We start from the raw sequence: 22,619 nt of genomic DNA, 5'->3' as shown, positions 1-22,619 counted from the left end.
ATGTCTTCCAACATCTGGGGATGCTGAGCACCTTGGGGGGATGCTAGCTCGTGTGGCACTCCTGGTCGCAAGGCATTATTCAATTGGAAGAGGACCCACACCACTTCACAGGGGTGAATGCAACATGACACCTTCCTTTTCTTCGAGAAACCTTCTAGCGTTTTCCTAGCCTCGCTAGCGTCGCTGTCTGACGAGGATGGTGGCGTTAGCGTCTTTCGATTCACTCGGACGGAGGATTCGTTTCCCACACTGGGCGGGGGTCACATCATCTTCCTCCACCGTTTCGATATTCATTACCGCCTTTTGACATGGATCGTCCGTGAGATGTGGTGAGCGATTTTCTTTGTGGATGTTTGATGACCTGGTACTGTTTGCAGACTTTGAAAAGGCACCATGGGGACGCCCAGTCAGCGTATGACTCCACGCCAATCCTCCCTCATCTATCCTGATCGTGTTCCTTGATGCCAGTAGGCACCAATAATGGGATCACTGCTCATCTTGATATAGTCTTCGGAGATGACCGTGGCTCTTAGGAAGCAACGGGACGAGCAACGGGACCTGCGATTCTTTCGAGCCTTGATCTTAATGTAGGGATTTCCGGACACTCTCCATGATTGAAGATGGAAGATGATTCGCGAGGATCACCGTCACCAAGAGTCTGGAAGAGATGATATGGCTGAGTGAGCCGAAGGAGGAAGTCCGCTGACTGGTTTGGTTGTCAGTCCTAAGAATGTTTTGCCATGTCTCAGTCGTTGCAAGCTCTTGATCGACTATTCGAGAAAACAAGTGACCATTTGAGTTGCTGCTAGTTCAGAGCGCTGTCTCAAGAGTTTCAAACAGCGACAGGCGGCATGTTTGCCTGACCTAACCGTCCGACACGGTCGCCTTTCCTTCGGCTAATGTTTTCAGCTCTGATATACCATATTATGCTGCGCATCCTAGGTCGAGACATCTATTGGCCTTCTTCGTTTTGAAAATGAGGTTCGACCCGCGCCGCGGATTGCACTAGAGCTTGGGACATGTTGCCATTGGTCTTCGGCGATGGCTGCAAGCATCACAAATAGAGCCCGTACTGGAAGGGCTGTGGGGAAAAGAGACATTGCGTGACGCTCGAAGAGATTCACGTAGGTGGACTGGCGGTGCGATACCGTGAGGTAGGTGCGTACCTAGATGTGTCGATAACGGGCGGACTTTGATCTATGACTTTGGTTGGTATCGTCGTCGCAGTCTCGTCACGAGGAGAGGAGAAGCACAGTCTGCCTCGGGGATTTGCTCAGCAGGTTTTGATGTTGCTGCCTTTCTCAGAACACGCATTCAAGGTAGGTGCAATACGGCGTCTTGTTTGACTGTCTTGGTAGCAAGCGCACGATCATTGAGCGGCACGTCGCTTCCTTACTCATACTTGCCCAGCTATTTGAGACCTACCTACATCCTCCTCCGCCAGGGTAATGATTGCTGCTTCGGCAAGGCTCACAAATTTCCTCAAGTAGGGATCATTATCTTCATCGAAGTCGGTGGCTCAATACCCAAGTAGTAATAATGTGGATCCTCGAGACGTCAACGGGTATCAGGACCCTTCTTCATCAGTATTTCTACTCTCAAGTACACTGCGTTGATCATTACCGTGGAGGAGTTCCGTCCCTGAGAGTTGTCCCGGATTCTTTTTTTGCTAGTGTTGGTGGTGTGATGTAACCCAGGGAGCTTGGGCCACCCGAAAGTAAACAAACCCCCGCCAGCAGTCGCGCACTCTCAACACACCTGACATCATATCCACATATCTCAACCTGGCTCATCGAGGCAGACCAGACCTCAATCACGCCAGTCCATCCTCAATTGCTATCACAGAACCTCATTTTCATCAAATCGACCTCTGAGAACAACCGCCAGGATGTCGCCGCCGCGTCGTCGCTCTGCTCGACTAGCGAGTGCTACTCATACCAAGGTAAACAAACACGTTATCATTATCAAAAGCACCTGGCTGTAATCCAACTCGACTGACACAATCAATTCACAGACTCCCAAGAAGCAAGAGCTTGCCATGAGCCTATCATCTCTTGCTGAGCGCGATGAGAGCCCAGTCGATGAGCCTACACAGAGCCTGAACGCCGTCATTTCATCGCCCATGCCTCAGCCCAAAACACCCTCCGCCTCTTCTCCCACCAAGCCCCCCATGTCCGAGATGCATCCAAGCAAAGTCCATCCTACTATGGCTCCTCCTTCATCTGCCCTCAGACTGGGCTTCACAGATATCAAGCCGTCGGGGAATGTTGGTGATCGCCAACGTGCGCTGGCGCAGCTGACGCCATCGAAGGCAACTGTCTCGTCCTCGCCGTTCAACTTCACATTCACTCGCCCGGCTGGCGATCTTGGTCTCGGCCCTGAAGCTCAACGCATGATGAATGAGCTGCGTGAGGAAGCTGCTAAAATCAAGGCTGATTTGACCGCAAAGCGCGAGCAAGAGAAGCTTGAAGAGGAACAGATGAACGGCCGCAAAATCGCGCAACCCAAGGGGAAAGCTGGCCGCTTCAGCGCTGTTCACATGGCAGAGTTCAAGAAGATGGACTCTATTGAGAATCACCCCTCTGCGTTTCGAGCTGTTCCAGGACGACTCACACCAGCCTCAAAGGGTCTTAAGCGAACCCAGTCAAAGGCAAATCTCGACGACTCCGAATCGATGCGTGCAAAGACACAGAACCCGCCACCATCAGCGAAGACGGTCCGACGTCCTCAATCCCGTGATGCAGATTCACCTGCAAAGCGCGTTCGACAACACCTGGAAGATGATGCTTCTAGTAAACGACCGATTTCCAGAGACGGCAGCTTCATACCAAGACCTACAACTGCCGGCAAGGACTCTGCGAGTATTCCTCGTTCTCACTCGACTTTGGCGTCACTCATGACGCCGACTAAGTCGTCCCTTGCTCGAGCAGCCAGTCTGAAGACCCCAACCCCACTTCGTTCCATGATCCAATCACCAGCGAAAACTACGCTGAGTGGGATACCCAAGTCTGCCACCATCCACAACTTTGACGCCAAAGACTCTGAGAAGGGTAAGGCGCGGTCTCCTGCCCGCAGCCCTGGTCGTTTCGACAGGGTCAAGTCTATCTTTACTAGACAGAAACCTGTTGATGTGAAACCAAAGAGCAACATCCCAATGCCCTTAGCGCAGACTTCAAAGACTCCGGCTCCACGGCGACTTGAGAAGGCCTTGCCTGCACTGCCTCTCACTACACCTGGTCATCGGTTCTCGAAGCATGTTTCTTTCACGCCTGAAACGAAGCGTGCTGCTCTTGCTCAGAATTCGCCGTCTCCCATCAAATCTGGTCTTTCTCGATCAAAGACAAACAATGATCCGATTCATTATCCCTCACTCGATGCAGTAATGGCAGATCAAGAAGATGACGGCACTGTGACGTATCCGGATCTCTCGCGCTCTCTGTCAAAGGTTTCAGCCAAAAGCGAGCTCAAAACAGAGAATCGTGCGGCTCCTCAGGATATTCCAGGAACATTCACCTTCCGCAGCGATCACACTATTCGCTTCGGTAGCACATCTCCGGGTGGGTTTGGTTCCTCCCCTGGCCAGGCGAGTCTTCGTCATGTGCGTCCCTCGATCATGCCCACTGCCCGTATGCCAGGTAGCTTCCCATCCTCCAGCCTATTAACGGCATCTGGCGCCGACAAGGAAAACCAGGATCCCAAACCGATCTTCGATATGAAGGCATTTCCTCACGGAATGGTGAACAAGAAGCGTCACCGTGTCACGGATGACGAGGAGGAGGCAGAGAAGGAGGCAGCGGAACGAGCTGCAAAGAAACAAAAGAGCCGGCCGGTGGCTGAGGGCGATGCTCTTGTCGCTCCGCGCCTGTTGGCAAAAAACAGGGGTAGTGCAAGCCCGAAGAAGTCTCCGCTCAAGTCTGGCAACAATACCGGCAGAGCAAAGCCAACATCCCTAAGTCTAGCAAGACTGAACATGTTGGCTCGTCCCAAGAACCGGAAGTAGACCGCTTATTGGTGGGTTCAGATTGGGGGTTTCACCGACTTAGCTACGCTAATACGGGGTTGCATGCCCTACTTCTTGTTCTTGTTGTTCAAGTTCGCGACCTTATGCCACCATTGCGTTGTGCTGCTTCGGTACGGCAAACCAACTCAGAAACGGCGTTACTGTTTTCCACTGCATGACAATGAATATGGACCAACGCACATCCAATTTCTGGTAATTGCGTTTACAGATTGTTCTCTTGAAAGGTCTACTGTATATCTGATGTTTTGTATTTGATTTATTGGACTGGTCAGATTGGAGTTACGAGGTACTGGCAATGGAAAACACCTCTGGATGGAGTTCATGTTATTTTATCACTGCTATTAGGCAATGGTCTGTAAGAACAATCAAAAGCACTTGTATCATGACATGAGAACCAATTTTGGATGGGGTGAGTTTCTCTCCAGGAGAGAAGCTTGTTGAATGGCGCGAGGTCCATGGTTCAAGGAATCGAGCAGGACTGCACATCGCGCCTTCCGTTGCTGACCTTGGAACTTCCGTCTTTGGATCAATAGGTCCCAACCAAGTCACCCAGCAAAATAACCATTTGTGATCTTTGCTATTTCAATATTGCATACTATTGTGGCGGCATCTCTAAGGTTAAATCCCTAAACATGATTATTTAATGAATATCAAGTCTCTGTAAACGACCATCTCTCTCCACAGCATGATCCGGAGATCGAATCCTTTCCTTTCAATGTCTTCGAACCACGATGTCCTCATCAACAACACCGCAGCGAATCCAGATCATCAGACCCCAACCACCTCTTCCACGCCGCGTCCATCTCTTGCGCCAGACAGCAACTCGGGTCTCGCCTTTACGTGTAGCTTCTGCTGGCAGATATCGTCTGGCAAACCACATATTATCGGTCAATCCGCCAGGCTCACCTGCGACTCATGTTACACCTCTCTCCTCGACCTCGCCGTATGCTGGGTGTGCGGAGAAGTGGTGGTACGTGGGGATGACTGCGTTAGTCTGGGCTGGTGCTTTTGGCATCGGATATGCTATGGGTGTCTGTTCTACGGGAGCAAGAGTGTGGTGAAGGGCGTGACTCTCGATGAACTGTACCAAGTTGATGAGGATGGGGATGTAGCAAAGGGAACTACCGAGGCGAATGATGATACGGATGACAATATCGTGCCTGTTTGCCAAAGAGAGGATGAGCCCGGCAGAGCAAAGAGGTGGGAGATCAGCGAGGTACCGCTCTGTGCAAATTGTCTCGTCGATATCGAGGCAGATAACCTAGATGAGGATAGACTTGCTCGTCAAGCTCTAAGTCGTATTGCCCGTCGAGACGATGGACTTGCGAGACATCGCTGGGAACAGAAAATGCAGCATACCGTGGTAGGCAACTCCATCAACGAGAGGAAAGAGGAGTCAGAAGTTAGTCTCCTTCATTTATCTCCCTCTCAACTCTAACACTGGAACAGACATTATCTCCATCGATCGTTGAAAAGATGCCACAACTTTCAGGAGATGAAGACTCTCCAGAGATGCGCAACTCTCAACCCGGGACTCAGTTCTACTATGATAGACCGCTCAACAATTCCACGATTTATGTTTCAATTAATAATCCTCTCAGCGATTATGGTTTTGAATCGACTTCAGCCAAACCAATCCCACGATGGATGCAATATCAGCCTGGACGAGCCGACAATCCACGGAATGTATTACCAGAGATCGGGTCGAACCTTGAGATCTGTTCTTCCCCAGTCACAAAAGTCGCAAATACACGAATCAAATTGCCCTCTGCAACCACTTCAGGCCCTCTTGACGAGGGAACTGAACTCAATGCTACTCAGCATGTGAGAGAAACGGCTCGCGCATCTACGTCTGATTCTTTCTCTCAAGATACAGAGAGGCAGAGAGGCTCTTCGCCGGTCCAGTGCTCTAGACGACCATCTCTCATAAGCGATGAGCCACTAATACGGCCATCCTCAATAGTCGGTCAATATGTCGAATCAGGGCAGAAGCAATCTTCGAAAAGTGTCGGGCTGTCCGAGAAGCACGACCCGAAGAGTCGCAAAAGCTCTAATCGACTGACCAAATTGTTATCTGTCCGGAGTGCTACCATAGCTCCACCACAAGTAACCTCTCCCGAATAAGGGCCATTGCAGTACGCAAAGTGCAAGACGGAGCTAGAGTTCCGAATATAGGAGCTTTGCTGTGGAAATAACGAATTCGCTTCGCTGCGAAACCTGAATCAGAACTTCCGTGTATAAAAACTTACATAGTAACCTTAGCTTCAGTATTTACATTCGCCTTTCACGAATCAATTAGATCGTGAACGGACTACGTTCTTCAGTCTGCCCGTTAAGGGTTCTGACAATTGGTATGGAAGAGAAGGCTGAATAGGGCATTCAGCTCATTAGTGATTGGTCCATTGTTCACCACATCGACTGCAGCCGCCCCACTAAACCCCAGCTTGCTGCTTTCCTGCCCAGCCTTGTCCTACATCGAACTCCAACCATCTCGAAAGCATCACTTCACTGTCCGAACTCAAGGGCCACCTGCAGTCAGTGTCCCAAACTCCAAATCATGGCGCCAATGGACAGACCCGATCACAGCACCGTCGAGCGTAAGTCCTTTCTCCATTCGAAGCGCCACAACCTCCCACATACTGATCACTGATTTGTCTCCAGGCCAGATCCAAGATGTGATCCAGTCCCTCTACCAGGTGATGGTGCAGGTCTCCTCCTACGACAGCGCCGGCGGCCGACCTACGCGCGACGTCCTCGGCTCCGAGCTGACATCTCTCTCGCGCTCCCTCCAAGCCGTACACCGCACCGCATCATCACAGCCCGCCACCGCCGCCGGGGCAGGGGCAGCACCCGGCGAACTGCCCTCGATCCCGCAGGAGCTCATCATGTACGTCGAGAACGGGCGCAACCCGGACATCTATACGCGCGAGTTCGTCGAGATCGTGCGGCGGGGCAACCAGCTCATGCGCGGCAAGATGCATGCCTTCAGCGGCTTCCGCGACGTCCTGGCGGAGCAGATCGCCGCGGGCATGCCGGAGCTGAAGGAGGATGTTGCAAAGGTCGTGACGAGCACGGGAGGCGATGCCAAAGCTGTGATGGCCGCTGCGGCTGCCAACTCTGGGAGTCAATAGAAAGCAAGGCACGATCAGGAAGCTCATGCTGACCAGGTATTCCTGGGCTAGTGTATAGAATGGCGGAGGATGATGACTTCATGGCGTTATGGTTTTCGGGTGGAAAAGGGTTGATACCACATACTAGACGTTTGGCGTAAAGGGGCGTCACTTGCAGCAATCACATATTCTTTCAGTGTGAGGGAAAATTGAACATGTTCATTTTCATATCATCTTCTGCCGCATCGTACATCTTCAATGCAATTCTCCACCCCTCCTACCAGGTTTCAAATCCCTGAACACCCCTAATATCTCCCTTCTGATGCATTAAAATGATTAAACTTGTCGAGTTGATGCACTATCAAGCAACATGTTTCGCCCAGGAAATGCACGGATCTCAATTAGAAAACACAAAAATGTACGAGAATTAGAATGCCTCTGAAAGGCGGCGCCTCCTGTTTCGATTATTACTCGGACAAAGCCTGAAGTGCTTGAGTCAGGGGCACGATCCTCAAGCTGCGTCCGCGCTTGAGATTCGGGCTCGCGGGGTTGGGCAGAGCTGTTCGCGTCGGGCTGCCGTCGTCTCTCCACTTGCGGAAGACGCTCTTGAGGTCTCGAGGGATGCCCTCCAAGACGACTGTTGAGATTGGGACGAACGGTCGATCCTCCATACCAGCTGCCAGGATGGCATATTCCTGGGCAAAGTCGAGTGCGTTGTGGAACGCGGCATATTGAGACTGAGACTGGCGGCCTACAATGATGTACATCTCGAAGAAGGCATCAAGGATGTAGATCTTGTTGGGCTGGAGATCTATTTGGCTGAAAGGATGAAGCTCGATGATCTGTAGAGTCTTGTTAGTTACAAAAGATCGTCTCGTGCCAGCAAAAGGCTGTTAAGAGTAATGAGGTGGCCGAACATACCTGCTTACGGTCGGCTACATCAGAGCAGAACAGCCGTCCACAATACTTGTCGTAACTCGGCTTCAACCGCCAGTGATCAGCAGAACCGGGTTTGGCGCCACCATCGAAGATACTCCAAAAAGCAGCACTTTCACTTCCATCTTCAACCTCAAGCAGCTCGCCCATGAGCGCAAGGTCCATTCCTATTAGCCGAGCGCAGCTTAACTCATCCACACTGCTTCCCTTGCCCTTCCATAGATAGCACTTGCCCTGCTGCGTAATTAGGTAGGGAAACCCGGAGCATAAGCTGGATGGCGCAAAGTCGACCTCGTCGAAGACTATTTGGCCCAAGAACCGCCTGCCGCAGAGCATGTTGGGAGCAAGCGAGTCGTATTTGTTGCTTGAACCACGGCGAACAATAACTATGCCACCTAGAGCCTGGATGAACTCAGGAGTCTCCTTGCCTTGCCGAATCTTGATGAGCTTCCCTCCCATTGCCCGGGCCTCTCGGTTGACGAAGAGATGGGCATCCTCCACCGTAGACTCTGGAACCTCATCTCCTGCCCAAAAGTAGACTTCTGAGACTTTCTTGCCTGCACCGTTTGTGAAGGTGTGGGGGCAGATATACATCTCCCTCTCGAATAGAACGCGCTCGTAGTGTCCTGGTACGGCCACTTTCTTGCCGTCTGCAGATACCTGGAACAGCTGGACCTTCTGAGTCTGAATCCGCGGTCCCGCTTGGGGTCTATTCATCAAGAGTTCGGCGGCGTCAACATTATAGCTTCTCTTTGGCCGTGAGTCACCAAAGAAATCGTTCAGCATGGACGAAACTTCTTGCGCATACTTATTAGGGGAGCGCATTGGCGATGAGATAGGAGGTGGTGATTTGGTACCAGAACTTGCCACAGGTGTGGGAGACTGTATAGCGTTCTTCGTCGGTGATCTTGGCCGCAGCGGTTCAGGGACGCGCTTCTCGGCTCGAGGCTCTACCTTCGGCATCATTGCAGAACCACCGAAGATCGCAGCGCCATTTCTGACAGACACGATAGGGTCCGAATCGACTTTGTCACTGGGTGTCTGCTTCGTTGGTGAAGTAGGTTCTGTGAGGGTCCGCTTGACTGGCGACGGAGATCTTGTCCTATCAGCTTCGGATGCCGGTGCCGACTCGTCCAAGAATTTTGATATCCGCTTCATATTCAGCTTCCGAGGAGATGACGGCTGCTCTTCTGCTTTTTCTTCTGCGGGCTTAGGCGTAGGTTGACTCTTCGCCGCGATGGCGGCCACCTGCTCATGGATCTTTCTTGAAGGTGAACGTTTATGCGAAGACCCGCCAAACGATATTGGAGTGCCAGTGGAGACGGACTTGTCCTCTCTCTTCTTCGACGAGTCCACAAGCGATACCACGCCACCAGAAGGTGCTTTATAGTCAGAGGCTGTGTTCTTGGAGGGATCGACGAGCGTGATCACTTCAGGCTTTGGCTCAGGTGTAGGCTCAAACCTCGACTCAAGCTTTGGCTTTGGACTTGGTAGGGGTCTAGACCGCACAGATACCGGAGACTTTCTCTCGAAGACCGGAGACGATTCTAGAGGCTCCGGGCTGGATATGGACTTTACTGGCTCTGGCTGCTCAACTGGCTTTGCAACCGACGAAGGAGCTTTCCTTCTAGGACCTCGCGCCCGATTCTTTGTCATGTGTGTTAGTTGGGGGCCAGAGCCTGGCTCTGTCCCAGTGTTCGTGGGTGCCGACACTGGACCTGAACTCGAGCCGCCGGAGTCCTTGTTTGCACCAGAGCCCGCACCAGGTGGTCCACGAGCTAGCAGGCCAGCTAAAGCAGGGTTGAATCGGTCAGCGAGTGCACTCGCGCCAACTTTCCCCTGCAAACGACCGGGGGCGCTCGTCTCTTTGTGCAGTGACGGCAGTGGGACAGGTTCTGGCGCCTCTACTGTCGTAGACCGAGTCAAGTCTACAGACTCTCTTGTTGGCTCTCGTTTTGATGTTGTAGAAGATATACTGGAACGATTGAGGGTTGGCGTCCTCAATGGGCTGTCAGATGTCGCCTGAGAAGTCGCCGAGTCTCGCTTAGAAGATATGGTGCTGGATCGACTCATCTCCAGCTTCTTTGCTAAACCTTCTGGGATGGGCTTCTCGCTGGGTGCGCCGGGGGCTCTAGTAACGCCTTTTCCCTCTTGTTGCGCCTTCTTGAAATCCTCCTTCTTCTTCAGAATAGCTTCCTTGAATTCGTCCTTCCTCTCTCGGGGTTTAGGTCCGCCCGTCAAGTTCAAAGCAGCCTTGCCTCGCAAGATATTATCTTTTAACTCGTCAGGAGCAACGTAGTTCTGTGTCTTTGTCCGCCGTAGGTTACCAAAGACGTTCTGCAACTCGTTGGCCTGCCCCTTATCATCTGCAGGTGGAGGTTGCCGTGGCTTCAGGCCCGCACGGAAGTCCTTCTTTGGAGGCGTCTCAGGCTTTGATTTGATAGTAGGCGGACTGCCGAACGATGCCACATTCTCGGTGTCTTCGGCGTCAACCTCCACCTTTTCCGCACTGCTCTTTGTAATGCTACTACGATAGTTGAGGGCCGCAGGCTTATCATTTGCTGCAACCGGAGAAGAAAAGGCATTGACTCTACCCAGACCAGCAGGCTTGACAGTGGTTCCAGGTGCTGAGGACCTTAGAAGTCCGCCTGTCTTCACCTCATGCTTTTTCGTAACTGTTCCAGGTCGGCCAAGGTCTACACTAGTGTTCCCGGTCTTTTGGGCCTTTGCCTTGTTCAATTCCACCATCCACGCAGGCTGCGAGCTAGCTGGAGGTGTAGGCTTCGGCTTCGGCGATTCGGGCTTGTTCAGGGCCGCATCAAGCCAGCTTGAGGTCTTATTAGGGCTCCAGCGACGCTGATCCATTGTCCTGGACGGGCTGGTAGGAGGGGTCTTTTCGGGGTCTGCAGACTTCTCTACGACAGCCTTTTCTGTAGTGCCAGTATCAATTGACAGAGGAGGGGACTCTCTGGCATGGCTTGAGGTTGGTCTTGAGCTGCTTTCTCTCAGCATGCTGCCGGGTCTTGAGGTTGCCTCAGGTTGAGGGCTTGCAGTGCGCTCCTTATAGTCAACGCTATTGCGGTTAGAAGCCACGGAGCCCGCACGCTGTAGGCCTTGTGGGGAAGTCACACTCCATCTCTTGACGCTGTCGGACCGCTTCATCATCGCGCTCTGGACGAACCCGCCCATGCCCTTGGTAGGGGATATCGGTCGCGTAGGAGAAGTTCGCCCGGTAGACAGGGGAGACGCAATTGCATCGATAGAGCTATCGCCCATGTTGATCGGAGGATCAAGCTTCTGGGCACTTGTAAGAGGAAGAGGTGAGCCAAGCTTTCCTGGAAACGCAGGAGAGCCGGACAGAGCCGTAGGCACATCCCTCTCGGGCTCTGTCGAGCCGGCCCGCGACATGCCTGGGAGCTGCGCGCTCATGGATGACATGTCCAACCTGTCCTCATCTTCGACCTGGTTTCGACGATACGCAGCCGAGTTCTGGCCGCGGTCCGCAGTCTGTCGGAACCACGACGGGTCCTTCGACAATAATGCTTGCGCAATCTGATCGCGAGAGACGGCATGCTCGGGGGAAGCTGGCTCGGCCGGCGGCGTAGACGAGCGAGCGGCTGCATTTTCGGCCGCGACCACAGACAGTGGCCGGGATCGAGACCCGCCGGACGCTTGTGAAGTTGGCCGTCTCTGCCAGGACAACGTGGGCGCCCGCGTGGGAACACCGCTGGTTGGCGGAGATGTGATTGTTGCGCTTGATCGCTTGGAGTCGAGGTCGAACGGAGACTCGTTTTCCTTGGTCGGAGAGGCGGAATAGCTCGATGAGATGTCCATTGTATCGACAGGAGGAAGGGCGCGGGACTTTGGGCTTGCAGACAGGTCAGGAACGGGCGACGAGGTCAGCTTCAAGCCATCCGCGTCTCGCGACAGATGGCTGCGGTGGGAGGATGGAGGTGGGGTGTTGGCGGGTGAGGATTTCTGAGGTGATATCGACCTGGCGCGCTCTGCAACATGAGGATGGCGATTAGTGTCACGATCGAAGGATATGCTTTAAGCAGAATAACAAAGACTCGAGCCTTGCAGGACTAGATGCGATTTCAAGGTGGAAATAAGGCCAATGATGGCGCACGGCGGAGCTGTGAGGAAGAGGAGGGTCGAGGGAGGCCAAGATTGGCAGAACTCACCTGCACGGCGTGCCTGACGTTCTCGTCGCTCTTGCAGGATCTTTTCCTCGAGTTCTCTGGAGCGCGCCTCGTCTTCTTCGTCGCGGCGGTCCTTCAGCTGCTCCACCGACCGCAGGAAATTGGACACCTCGTCCGACATGGTTTGGGGGTTTTCTCAAGTTCTGGTACCGGTAATATTCGCAGGACCGCCCTTAAACAGACGACATGACACACGACACAACGCGAACGGCGGTTCTATTGGGTCTTCCTCTCCTTGTCAACACACACACACGCACATACGCATACATGCACACCCCGCGGTTCCTGGCTGCTTATTAGAGGGGTTCGAAAGCAGACAAACCGGTTTTTCTCGTAGTGGGTTCTGAGTTAGTCTCTAGCAAAACGACTACACGAGAGTCTTGTCGACGTTGTCAACAACCTAAGGCAAAGGCTAGAGGGGAACTCGCGTCGTCTGTTCTAGCGTGTCTTACCGTCGATTTGTCTATTAAGCTGCTTTGCTAAGACAAGGAAGGCGGTGGTAATCCTTTCCGAGGCGCCTCCACCCGCCCGCTCTCCGTCGTCTTACACGCACACTTTCTACCACAGCTGTCTCCACTGTGTCTCAGAGTTTTGTGCAGGTCAGACGCTGAGACCACCCGCTTGTTCGCGCCATTGCAGGGCTCTAGACGGGACACAATATGCCATCCGACTGGCTGGATACCACCAGGTTGTTTCTGTTTCAACTCCAGGTTCTCAAGGGTCGGGGTAGATTAGAATTGATTAAGGCATTGTTGTCCCATATCTAATGTTTCTGTTCCTGAGATTGCCCCCTTTGAAACGACTCACAATCCCATTCCTTAAATACGAATATTGCAACAATGAACAGGTAAGCCAGTAGTCTGCTTGGTCGTGTGATTGCCTTCACGTTGGCCATTACACATATAGATAGATCCCGACCTGCTGGTTCCGCAGCCACCCTCCTTTTCATGGGAGATCTGTGTCAAGCAGTGATAAATAGTGCATGCGATATGTGGCCTGCACGGTTCGGCAACCTTATTCTCAAACGACCCAGGAATCAGCGGCCATTTTCCAGCTCATTTATCCACAAATCCGGCGGTGGTCTCTGGCTTGGTTGTATGCTGGGGCATGCACTAGATATATGTCAACGTGGCAGGCAATTGCCAGCATTGCTGTGACTCAGTAAAGGAAGAGTCTCGCTTTGGCATCTTCCACAACCCATGCCAAGCCCTCCTTTAGATTCTGGCCGTTCATGGCGCTGCACCGAAGGATTTGCCAGCGATGAGTCCGGATGCTCTTAAGCTGCAGACCTTCGAGAATCTCGTCTCCCGTCATGCACCCTTGCACATCAGTCTTGTTTGCAAACACGAGAAGGCTTGCGCCCGAAAGTCGCTGATTCTCAAATTAGCCAGTTATTCATAGCAATATAGGGCAGGAACAAAACCTCTTCTTGAAGTAAACCGTGAAGCTCGGTTCGGCAGTCGTCAATTCTCAGTCGATCCGTGGCGTCCACTACCCATATCAGAGCGTCCGTCTTCTCGAAGTAATTGCGCCAGTATGATCGAAGAGTCTTCTGTCCACCGACATCCCCTAGACAATGCGGGTGAGCTCCATGTTTGGGGTTCCGCTAGAATTGCTCGACACACAGATGTTTAATTTGTAACTTAAGGAGGTCAGCATAATGTGCGATTAAGCAACGTTTCCTCGCAATAGGGCTCACCCCTCATAGTCTATCGTCTTAATAATGAAGCCTAGCGTGGGGCTGACGGTATTCACATCTTCGCCCATAATCTTCTTAACGATAGTGGTCTTCCCAGCATTGTCAAGACCCCTGCCATGCTGTCAGCGGTCAAATGGATCGCTGGTTGAAGACACATGCTCGTTACATACAGCATCAATATTCTCAATTCCTTATCTTTTAGTCTGGCCTTCCTCAATATGGAAAGCATTGCCGCAATGATTGTGGCACGCTTTTTGGGGGTGGCGGCACTGCAATTGATGTTTGTCGTCAAATGGCGACTGCCTGAGCTTCGACCGGACCTCAACGTTAGAAGATGGGGTATTTAAAAGCTGCCACGTGATTGGTCAGTCTACAACGACATCACTTTGCGACTCATAGATTGACCTCCCAGCATGGAACCGAGTGTTGGCGTATTAAATACATCTCTAGGGATAAATGAACTATGGGGGCCTGTTTCAAAAAGGTTTCCCTTTTCTCTTTGGCTACAACAGGTGTGTTGCTTTTGAAGGAATCGGATAGCAGTCGAGCATACAAGAAAGATAAAAGGGGTATGAAGCAAAAGGCATTCCCTTTGGGGAAAGCACTGACTTACGAGAGGTATGCGTCGCTTTTCTCTCGGATTCTATAAGCTCCTTTGGAAATAATTATTGTGCCTCTGCTGTGAATCCTCGACAACTTTCACAGGGTCAAAGCTGACGTGATGACAGACCTTGATATTTACCTATTTTTTGAGGTCTCTGCTTAGCTTCTTGCCAGGAAGCTACCTCAGCTTGGGGAATTTGCCTTCTTTCCTTCACACCTCCTTACCTTCCTTTTGCCCACCTGTCCCTATCAAAAGTTGTCTCTGAACACACACGATACCGCTATTTGTATCTTTCCACCTCTCATGCTTGATTACATCACCTAGGTACCATCAGGCTTCACATCAAATATACGTGGTTAATCAGGGCAGAGCACACATTCTGTTGTTTATCCATACTTATTTACCGAGGCTCGAGGAAGCTGTCAAACCAACAAGCGGCTCTCACCGACAGCTCGGGCTCCTTAGCGCATTACCTTCATAACAAACGACACTTACCTTACACATATCTCCCTCTCCCAGCTCTACCTCTTTCACAACTCATTCCAGCTGTCTTTACTACTTGTGGTTACTACAAGTTATTGCAGCTCTCTGTTGGGAGAAATCACAAGGATAATCATTCAGGTAAGCTACTTCCATTTTGCCCTTTGTTTGCACCAGGCTTCGCCTCATTCTCACTTTGTGTACCGGTTCTGACATTTCTATCATAGCGTACTGCGGCAAGCATGGCTAAACATGGTTGGGTGAACCCAGAGGACCGTCACTATGCCTTCCAACCTACTAAAACACCAAATACCCTAGATGATGTCAACACCAATGTCCCAGAGCAGCACTACAGTACCGCCACTGATGACTTCTCATCTGGTGTTCCGCCACATCTGTGGCGGAAGGAGAATTTGAATTTACCCTCAGATCAAGATACGATTGAGATTGAGCGAGATGACTTCCCGTTCACTATCGGCGACCAGCCCAGCAAGCCAGGAGACGAGCCTAGATATCATCCGGCAATCGAGAGCATTAGACAAATGCGCCGCTTCATCACACGTGATGACCCCACGAGCCACCGTCAGTCCAGAGGCGATCCACTCACTGCAGGTGCCCTTCGTGTGGCTCATCTCGGCGGATCTCCTGCAGTGCCTCGAAAGACTCATCGAGATGCGGCAGGTAAGGGCAACCCTGGCAGTATCAGATCATCTCAAGTCAGCTTGGTCAGTGGAGAGGGCCGAGAGGGTCTTGTACGAACGACGTGGAAGGGGGATGACAACTCAGAGCACGAGGATTGGCATCCCGATCGAACACAGTTCAGGGATTTTGTCATGTGCTGGTTGCAAGGTATCCCTGAAGAGCAGCCCATTGCTGTCTTCACCACTCAGGAGCAGCACATCAAAGAGCACATCAAAGAGCACTATCTCCATGACATCGACACCTATACAGGAAAGCTGATCGAGCCTGTTACACAGCCACGAGCTATGCCATATGTCGATACTTATTTGAGTCCTCGACAGCTCAAGGAGCTTTTTGACAACCTCAACCAGACTTCCTGGGGCCAGATTCACGGATATGGCAAGCAGAAGGCCAGGGTAAGCTCTCATTCTGAGGCTCAGAAGGCACCCATTCACTTCTCGGCGCCTGTGGTGCAGAAGGCCAATCCAACCGGTCGCCATGTTGGACTGACTTGTCATCTTCGTCCAGCAACTGAGGAGGATTTGCGTGGTGTTTCCAAAATTTACAATTGGGAGGTCAAGAACGGCTTTCAGGCTGCTGACACCGAGCCTATTAACGAGGGCGACCTTTCTCGGATCCTTTCCTCCTGTATGAAAATGCACGTTCCTTTCGTCGTTGCCGTGGAAGGAACTGTGGCAGATTCTGAATCCAAGAAGCTTCACAAACGCGACGACTTTTCAGCTTCAGCGTTCCGTAATTGGCCTGGACTTTTGGAAATGACGACAGATAAGGTGATTGGGTTCGCGTTTGTCTATTTTCACGACCGCGGTCTCGGTGGAAAGCCTACCTCGTCAATGGGAAGCTCTACGGGCAAGCTGTTCTTGTGCGTAGACCCGAATTTCCGTCGCAAGGGAGTGGGTATGGCCCTCATGGACAAGGTGCTCGCTTGCTGCTGTACGCGGTGGTTTGCTGGCGATTACTACACCTTCAATAACCCCGAGAACGATCGACTTTACAGCTCATTGACCCTGAACTCCTGCCGACTGATGCGCCTGTTCGTGGACGTGCTTTACAAGACCAAGGACGAAACGGAGTTTGGAGCTAGAACCCAGGAGAATCGTCACTGGTACGAGAAGTTCCTCACGAAGACCTTCCCGTTCAAGGAGCTTGTTCAGTTCGACCACTACCACCGCCGTGAGCTTGATACGCCTTTTTGGGTAGACAAGGTCACATACCAGGTCGTCTGCCGACGCCCTGACGAGTCTTACGATCACTGAAAAAGGTTCATCAATTTGACTGCATTAACGGTTTCGTCTATCAACTTGTATCGACCATGCAGATTACCACCAAATGTGCTGATGACGACGAATCACCGTTGTCTCTCACCGAATATTCCAGTATGAAACTTTCTCTGTCACTTAGAAGAAACAACTATACCATTGGTATCGGAACAATTTCCTCTAGTCACTAATATACCCGCAACTTGCGGCTTCACCTCATTTCACCATCCTTTCTCTTATGGAGCTTAATCTTGATGACGAACCTTCGATGATGTCGCGAGCTCGGCTGTATGAGATGCTAGTCAGGCCCGAACACAGTAGATAGGATGAAAGTAAACAATATGTAACACTATTGAGTATAACATTCATAGTCATGATTGTCTAGGCCGCCGGTTCATCTGGGCGAGTGACTAAAGCTTTGCTATACTGTTTTCAGCATACAATCGTCGTAGGCCATTGTGAAGCATATCGACAAGCAACACGTATAGACGTTTCAGCATAGGCACCGTTTTCGCCTTGACAAGCCTTGTGAATGGATGTTACTGATTTCAGGTTCAATAAATTGCAACTAAATCAGATATGAGCCGTTTCATATCATTATCGTAGTCTAGGCCCAGTTTGATGGCGAGGTTATGCAGAAAGTCTGTTCTCGATTCTTGTGATTTGAATTTGATGCAGTCCGCCGAGCGTGACCAGAGATGTGCTACCTCGCGATAGACGTCCAGGAGAGGCTTATCATAGTCAGGCACGATCGTGCCCTTCGGACAGTCGTGAGCGATGCCGAGAAGGGCGTATATCAAGTCATGAGGCTGGCTGGACTGCAGATTCCGCACCATGCACACTCTCAGCCACCGGCCCAAGCTATTGAACTCGAAGACATTTTTCTCTTGAAATAGTTTCGCCAGTCTATGCTGCTCGAGGGTGCTTTTTGCTATTTGATTACAATAGTCCTGGCCGTCATCCTGGTGAAAAGTAACCAAAGCAGTGTTAAGATCCGCATCAGAGATGCACTTGCAGCCACACCGCACAACGAAGCTCCTGGCTAGGTAGATCTCCTGGAGCACCCAGACACGACTCCAGTACGAACGATAGGCCAAGGAAACAAGAGCCTGTCGCTGGCTTTCTTGAAAGCTCCTTTTCTTGATGAGCTGCGGAAGCTTGCTTGGCTTGGCGAATGTCTCCATTGCGAAGTCGCTCCCGTCCCTGGCCTCGCCTAACCAGACGATGACAATCTCCGCGCCGCTGTATATTCCGTCCATCATGCTCACTTGGTGTCCTCTCTCCTGAGGATCCTCCTGGTTGATGCACAAGGCGTCAATCCACATCCAGACGTCCCCGTCCGGCAGCCTGATCATCTTCAAAGCTTCATGCAGGTTCGTTCGGATGCGGACTGGAAAGCTGTCCATGAGAATGATTGGATCGTCATCGCTGGGAAGCCCCCATTCATACGACAACGCCTGGTAGGGTTGGTCGTGGATCTCTGTGTGGAGGAGTACACACTCTATCAGGTCGGTGCCGGAGCCTCGACGAAGGCTGACGACACGGATCTCGCTTGGTGATTCTAGCGAGCGATACTGGAAGATGAAGGGGCTGAGAGACATTTTGAGGAGCCTCGTCGCTCATTGCACAATGAATGAAATTGCGACTATTCTACTCTAGCCACGACGTTAACCTCTCAGCTCAAGAAATGTATGTTATTCCAAGGGCAAAGTGTTCTGCCCAGGTGTGCTTGAAAGTTTGGATGGTCCAGTGAGGCTGACGAGGCGTAATAGTACATGATACGCTATTATGCATTATCTGCAGCCCCCCGAGCCAAACCCCGACTTTCCAGTCTCTGATGTGACTTCATAATTGAATTCAAAGTGCCATTATCAGACAACCAAGACTCCTACACCGAAGGACTTGGAACGCTTTCTGAAGATTTCACTACTGTTTGCACGGGACTACTTAGACCGGGAGAAGGTAGATTGTTGGTCATCTGGAGCATGCACGATGAACATGGTGGTGTGGAAACCACGCGCGAAATACTTGCTCTCTTCCTACATAGATCCTACAGATCTTCATTTTGTTACCCATTAGACGTGTAAGATGCCACGAGCATCGCTCCTTCCACAGCATACATGTGATGCCATGTCATACACCTTAAAATAACACAGCTGCGACTCCAGTTGCAGCCTACTAACAAACCTTCAGTCCGCACACCTCAACCCCTTTACCCTCGACATATGCCCGTCTAGTAAAATATCTCGCCACTACCTGCCTCACAAACTCGGCATCTGCCTGGCTCCAGACGTCCAGGCCCATGCTGGAAAGACTCTCGCTGTCGACTCGTACATACCCCCTATCATCGTCATCCTCGCCCGGCTGCAGCAGCACGTCGCCCTCTCCCTCGGGGTCCACATCAATCATGTCGTCCTCGTCCGAGCTCTCGACAATGTCCGCCAGCACGGACAGGATCTGCGTCGTGAGGCGGTGGAAGTACGCAATGATGGCGAGCTCGGTGCGCGCGCGGTCCTCCTCCTCGTCCGTCGGCACCAGCCCGTCGTAGGTGGTCGCGCGCCGCGCGTTGAGCGACGTGATCGAGTCGACCATCAGCCCCGCCGAGCGCAGCGACGACTGCTGCTGCTGGTGCAGCACGGGCGGCGCGAGGTCCACGAGCAGCGTCGCGTCGTGCGCCGACTCCTCGGCCTCGTCGGACCGCTCCTGCTCGCCCGCGCTCGCCCACCACATGAACCCGCTGTAGGCGAGGGCCGCCCACGTCGTGGGCTCGACGACCTTCTCCGCCGCGTCTGCTAGCATCGAGTCCTCTTCGGAGTAGAAGCCTGCAACGCCGGACGACGTCGACTGGCGAGGCCGCGGGGTTGTTGGCGGCACCTCGGAGCTGGGGCTGCCTTCTTCGGATATTGCGTTAGTTGCCGCGACCCGTTTCAAGCCGGCTCTGAGGGAGCGGAAGCGGCGCAGATCGCGCTGTGTCGCCTTCACTGGTGATCCTTTTGGCGATTCCACGGTTGGCCAGATCTTTTCCTGGGCGTTGGATGAGTGCGGAGGCGGCATCGTGATGAGCACGTCCCAGAGGTCGTCCTTCATAGCAAGGATGCTGTCGGTCGTACAGGCAATCCAGCCTGAGCCTGTAGTGCCTCCGAGATTGCTTTCCTCGAGCGTTCCCGAAGCTCTCCTTTTAGAAGCGGCATTGTCTTCTAGTAGGAATGGGATATCATGTACTCCAATGGTGAACAACGGCTTGAGCCGTTGTGATGGCGCGGACGGATCAAGCAGGTCAAATACCGAAAGGGGTATGTTGGCGAGGATCGAGATATCATACACTGTTTGAGGATGTTAGATGAGACAGCTGAGGAAATGTGAAGAGTCAAGCTTGACCTACCAAAGTTACAGGTCTCATGCACGGGAGCATGAGTAGATATTAATATGCGCTTACGCAACAATGCAGCACGATGAATGGGGAAGATTAACGGTCCAAATGTGTCTAGTAGGGTCGTCAGACTCCACGCCGGATGAAAGGGCGATAGTCTGTGACCGGGAGGAATCAGAGCTGCGGCATCAGAGGCAGATCTGTTCCGCGCATGGCCCCGTCTCGGGCTGCCGCGACTCAAGTTGAAGCTCACAACTGGTGAGGTAAGGGGTGAGTCCTTATTGAGCGCTTGTTGGCCGCCTCCATCACGGGCGCGACTCCTTTCCCAATATTCTTCTAAAATGGTAGTTTGCTTTCGATCGACGGCGAGTTCTCTGTGTAATGATGACATGTCAGTCACATATGTTACGAAGCATAGACTTGGAGCGGGTGCGAGGACTTACGCCGCCATGCTCTTCAAGCCCTCGGCATGCCTCCATGCCCTCCCCAGTCTCCCATAGCTAAGCGGCACCAGCACGCCAACCGCGATCATGCGCGCATGTCGCGACTCCTCCTCGTCCGTCTTCGTGTTCACGAATGCGCTCAACCCAGCGTAGCCCTCATCATGAACGAAATAAATCAGATCGTCGGGCACGGTGTGCAGGCCCGAGGGCAGACTCTTGTATTCGACCACGCCTTCGAGCTCCAGCCCCGGCACGGCCTGCTTCCATATGATTGTGTAGCCGGCCTTGACATCGAAGTCGATGAGAAACAGCGCCGAGATGGGCGGCAGGTCGGGCAGGAAGGCCGGGCTACCTCCGGTCCCAAGGCCAGGACCGCCGCCGCCGGGCAGGCGGACGGAAAGGGGAGGTTGACCCCGTCGAGATGCTGCCATGGCGAGAATGCTATCTCAATTGCAGCATCGTAGGCGCCACGGAGCTCGGAGGGTGACTCGCTATGGTCGGCGACGCGATCGCAGCGGCAGCGGCAGTGGCAGTGGTTCCCAAGGAGTTCAAGGAGAAGTTGGAGGATCGACACGCCGTTTCGATGTATTACGTCGAGGTTGTCTAAGACCTACTGCGCAGTAGTGCGTACGTCGAGTGGAGGAGCACCTCCCTACATCACCTTACAGAAAGGTGTTGCCTATCAGTGCCCAAAGGGGTGACAGCGGCTGGGCCAAGCGCCAAAACATGCCCCGGAGTCGGCTCCTGACGGGCGCGCAGTGCCGAGACTCACGTGTCGCTGGCAGCCGGCAGGGGGTCTTTCAGCGGGTTCTGTACAGAGGTCAGAGGGGAGAAAGACACCCCACAGAGCACTTATACTTGCTCCATCCAGTAGACGCTCTCTGATGTCTGCAACACAGCACGCAACCACGGGCAGCCAGAATATATGGGGTCATGAACCTAAGGTATATAGTGTAGGGCGTTCATCAATCAATATATTGAGATGTCTCGGAATAGCATCATTGTGCCGCTGTCAGGGTGGACAGAAACCTGGATTTATTCTTGGCATGTGCAACCCGGTTCCGAGGCTACCGACTTAGGTATCTATAGGTGCTGCCTGCCTTGGCCATGATAAGCCGTGCAACTGTAGTTTAGAAGCACAGGGCTACTGCTGTGTGAGTGAGATCTCATGCTCCTGGCTAATATGAACCACCCATTCAATATCCAGCAATGCTATCGAGGCTGAATGGGTTCCAAGGTTGGCTACATTTTACCTACATTACTATGCAGTACACATGTATAAGGAGGACCCTTGCTCCATCTGCCCCGCACTAAGGCCAATGTCCAAGCTGGGATTTTCTTCTCAACAAGCACCCACGCCTCGGCATCTCCATTCTTTATAGTGCTGCTAGTGCCGTCGTTCTGGTGTGTTACACGGTAAGCCGCCCACAGCAATGGCTCAGGTAGGCCAAAATTTGGTGGGGTCACGCCCAACAGAAGCCCCCAATAGCGGGCCTTGCATTCAGTCATCCCACCGCCCTCTCGATCAAGATGGAATTTCAGCTCCAAATCCTACCTCCTCGCCGGTCCCTCTCTACTTTCACCTGCCTCACCTATGTCTATGCCTACGCCTACGCCTCCGCCCATGCTTATGCATGTCTAGATCTCTTGACTCTTCTGTGCTGCGCCAGATGTCTCTGTTACAGTTCGGATCCTGCTGACCATACGAGACCAAGTTCCTCAACCGACGCTTCCCACGATACTTCACACTCAACGGTGTGGCTGCGACCTTCCCAACTTCGATTCACATGCGC

The 22,619-nt window shown here is 52.5% G+C and overlaps 7 protein-coding genes across 7 annotated transcripts; 3 read left to right on the top strand and 4 right to left on the bottom strand.

Moving 5' to 3' along the window:
- Positions 1-1,888: 1,888 nt before the first annotated feature.
- UCRPA7_386 (hypothetical protein) lies at positions 1,889-4,000 on the top strand (the record flags this gene model as incomplete). The annotated part of the gene is made up of 3 exons (XM_007912982.1): positions 1,889-1,942; positions 2,015-2,172; positions 2,233-4,000. The coding sequence occupies 3 exons, from the start codon at positions 1,889-1,891 to the stop codon at positions 3,998-4,000; spliced, it is 1,980 nt and encodes a 659-aa protein (XP_007911173.1).
- A 2,587-nt stretch (positions 4,001-6,587) lies between these two features.
- On the top strand, positions 6,588-7,152 carry UCRPA7_385 (putative mediator of rna polymerase ii transcription subunit 10 protein; the record flags this gene model as incomplete). The annotated part of the gene is made up of 2 exons (XM_007912981.1): positions 6,588-6,618; positions 6,683-7,152. 2 exons carry the CDS (start codon positions 6,588-6,590, stop codon positions 7,150-7,152), a joined length of 501 nt encoding a protein of 166 aa, XP_007911172.1.
- A 446-nt stretch (positions 7,153-7,598) lies between these two features.
- Positions 7,599-8,892, bottom strand: UCRPA7_384 (putative gelsolin repeat protein; the record flags this gene model as incomplete). The annotated part of the gene is made up of 2 exons (XM_007912980.1): positions 7,599-7,973; positions 8,053-8,892. The coding sequence occupies 2 exons, from the start codon at positions 8,890-8,892 to the stop codon at positions 7,599-7,601; spliced, it is 1,215 nt and encodes a 404-aa protein (XP_007911171.1).
- Positions 8,893-10,078: 1,186 nt separating this feature from the next.
- On the bottom strand, positions 10,079-11,901 carry UCRPA7_383 (putative adp-ribosylation factor protein; the record flags this gene model as incomplete). Its single annotated transcript, XM_007912979.1, has 2 exons — positions 10,079-10,110; positions 10,161-11,901. 2 exons carry the CDS (start codon positions 11,899-11,901, stop codon positions 10,079-10,081), a joined length of 1,773 nt encoding a protein of 590 aa, XP_007911170.1.
- A 1,526-nt stretch (positions 11,902-13,427) lies between these two features.
- On the bottom strand, positions 13,428-14,197 carry UCRPA7_382 (putative adp-ribosylation factor family protein; the record flags this gene model as incomplete). Its single annotated transcript, XM_007912978.1, has 5 exons — positions 13,428-13,640; positions 13,693-13,838; positions 13,895-13,911; positions 13,969-14,079; positions 14,139-14,197. The coding sequence occupies 5 exons, from the start codon at positions 14,195-14,197 to the stop codon at positions 13,428-13,430; spliced, it is 546 nt and encodes a 181-aa protein (XP_007911169.1).
- Positions 14,198-15,294: 1,097 nt separating this feature from the next.
- On the top strand, positions 15,295-17,010 carry UCRPA7_381 (hypothetical protein; the record flags this gene model as incomplete). Its single annotated transcript, XM_007912977.1, has 1 exon — positions 15,295-17,010. One exon carries the CDS (start codon positions 15,295-15,297, stop codon positions 17,008-17,010), a length of 1,716 nt encoding a protein of 571 aa, XP_007911168.1.
- Positions 17,011-18,956: 1,946 nt separating this feature from the next.
- Positions 18,957-21,257, bottom strand: UCRPA7_380 (putative duf2347 superfamily protein; the record flags this gene model as incomplete). The annotated part of the gene is made up of 4 exons (XM_007912976.1): positions 18,957-19,052; positions 19,270-20,336; positions 20,450-20,757; positions 20,827-21,257. 4 exons carry the CDS (start codon positions 21,255-21,257, stop codon positions 18,957-18,959), a joined length of 1,902 nt encoding a protein of 633 aa, XP_007911167.1.
- Between the last annotated feature and the right edge of the window lie 1,362 nt (positions 21,258-22,619).

This window comes from Phaeoacremonium minimum (genome assembly GCF_000392275.1).
Source record: "Phaeoacremonium minimum UCRPA7 unplaced genomic scaffold PA7_03_scaffold_27, whole genome shotgun sequence".
Lineage (NCBI taxonomy): Eukaryota > Fungi > Ascomycota > Sordariomycetes > Togniniales > Togniniaceae > Phaeoacremonium > Phaeoacremonium minimum.
This window is presented reverse-complemented; position numbering and strand designations above follow the sequence as displayed.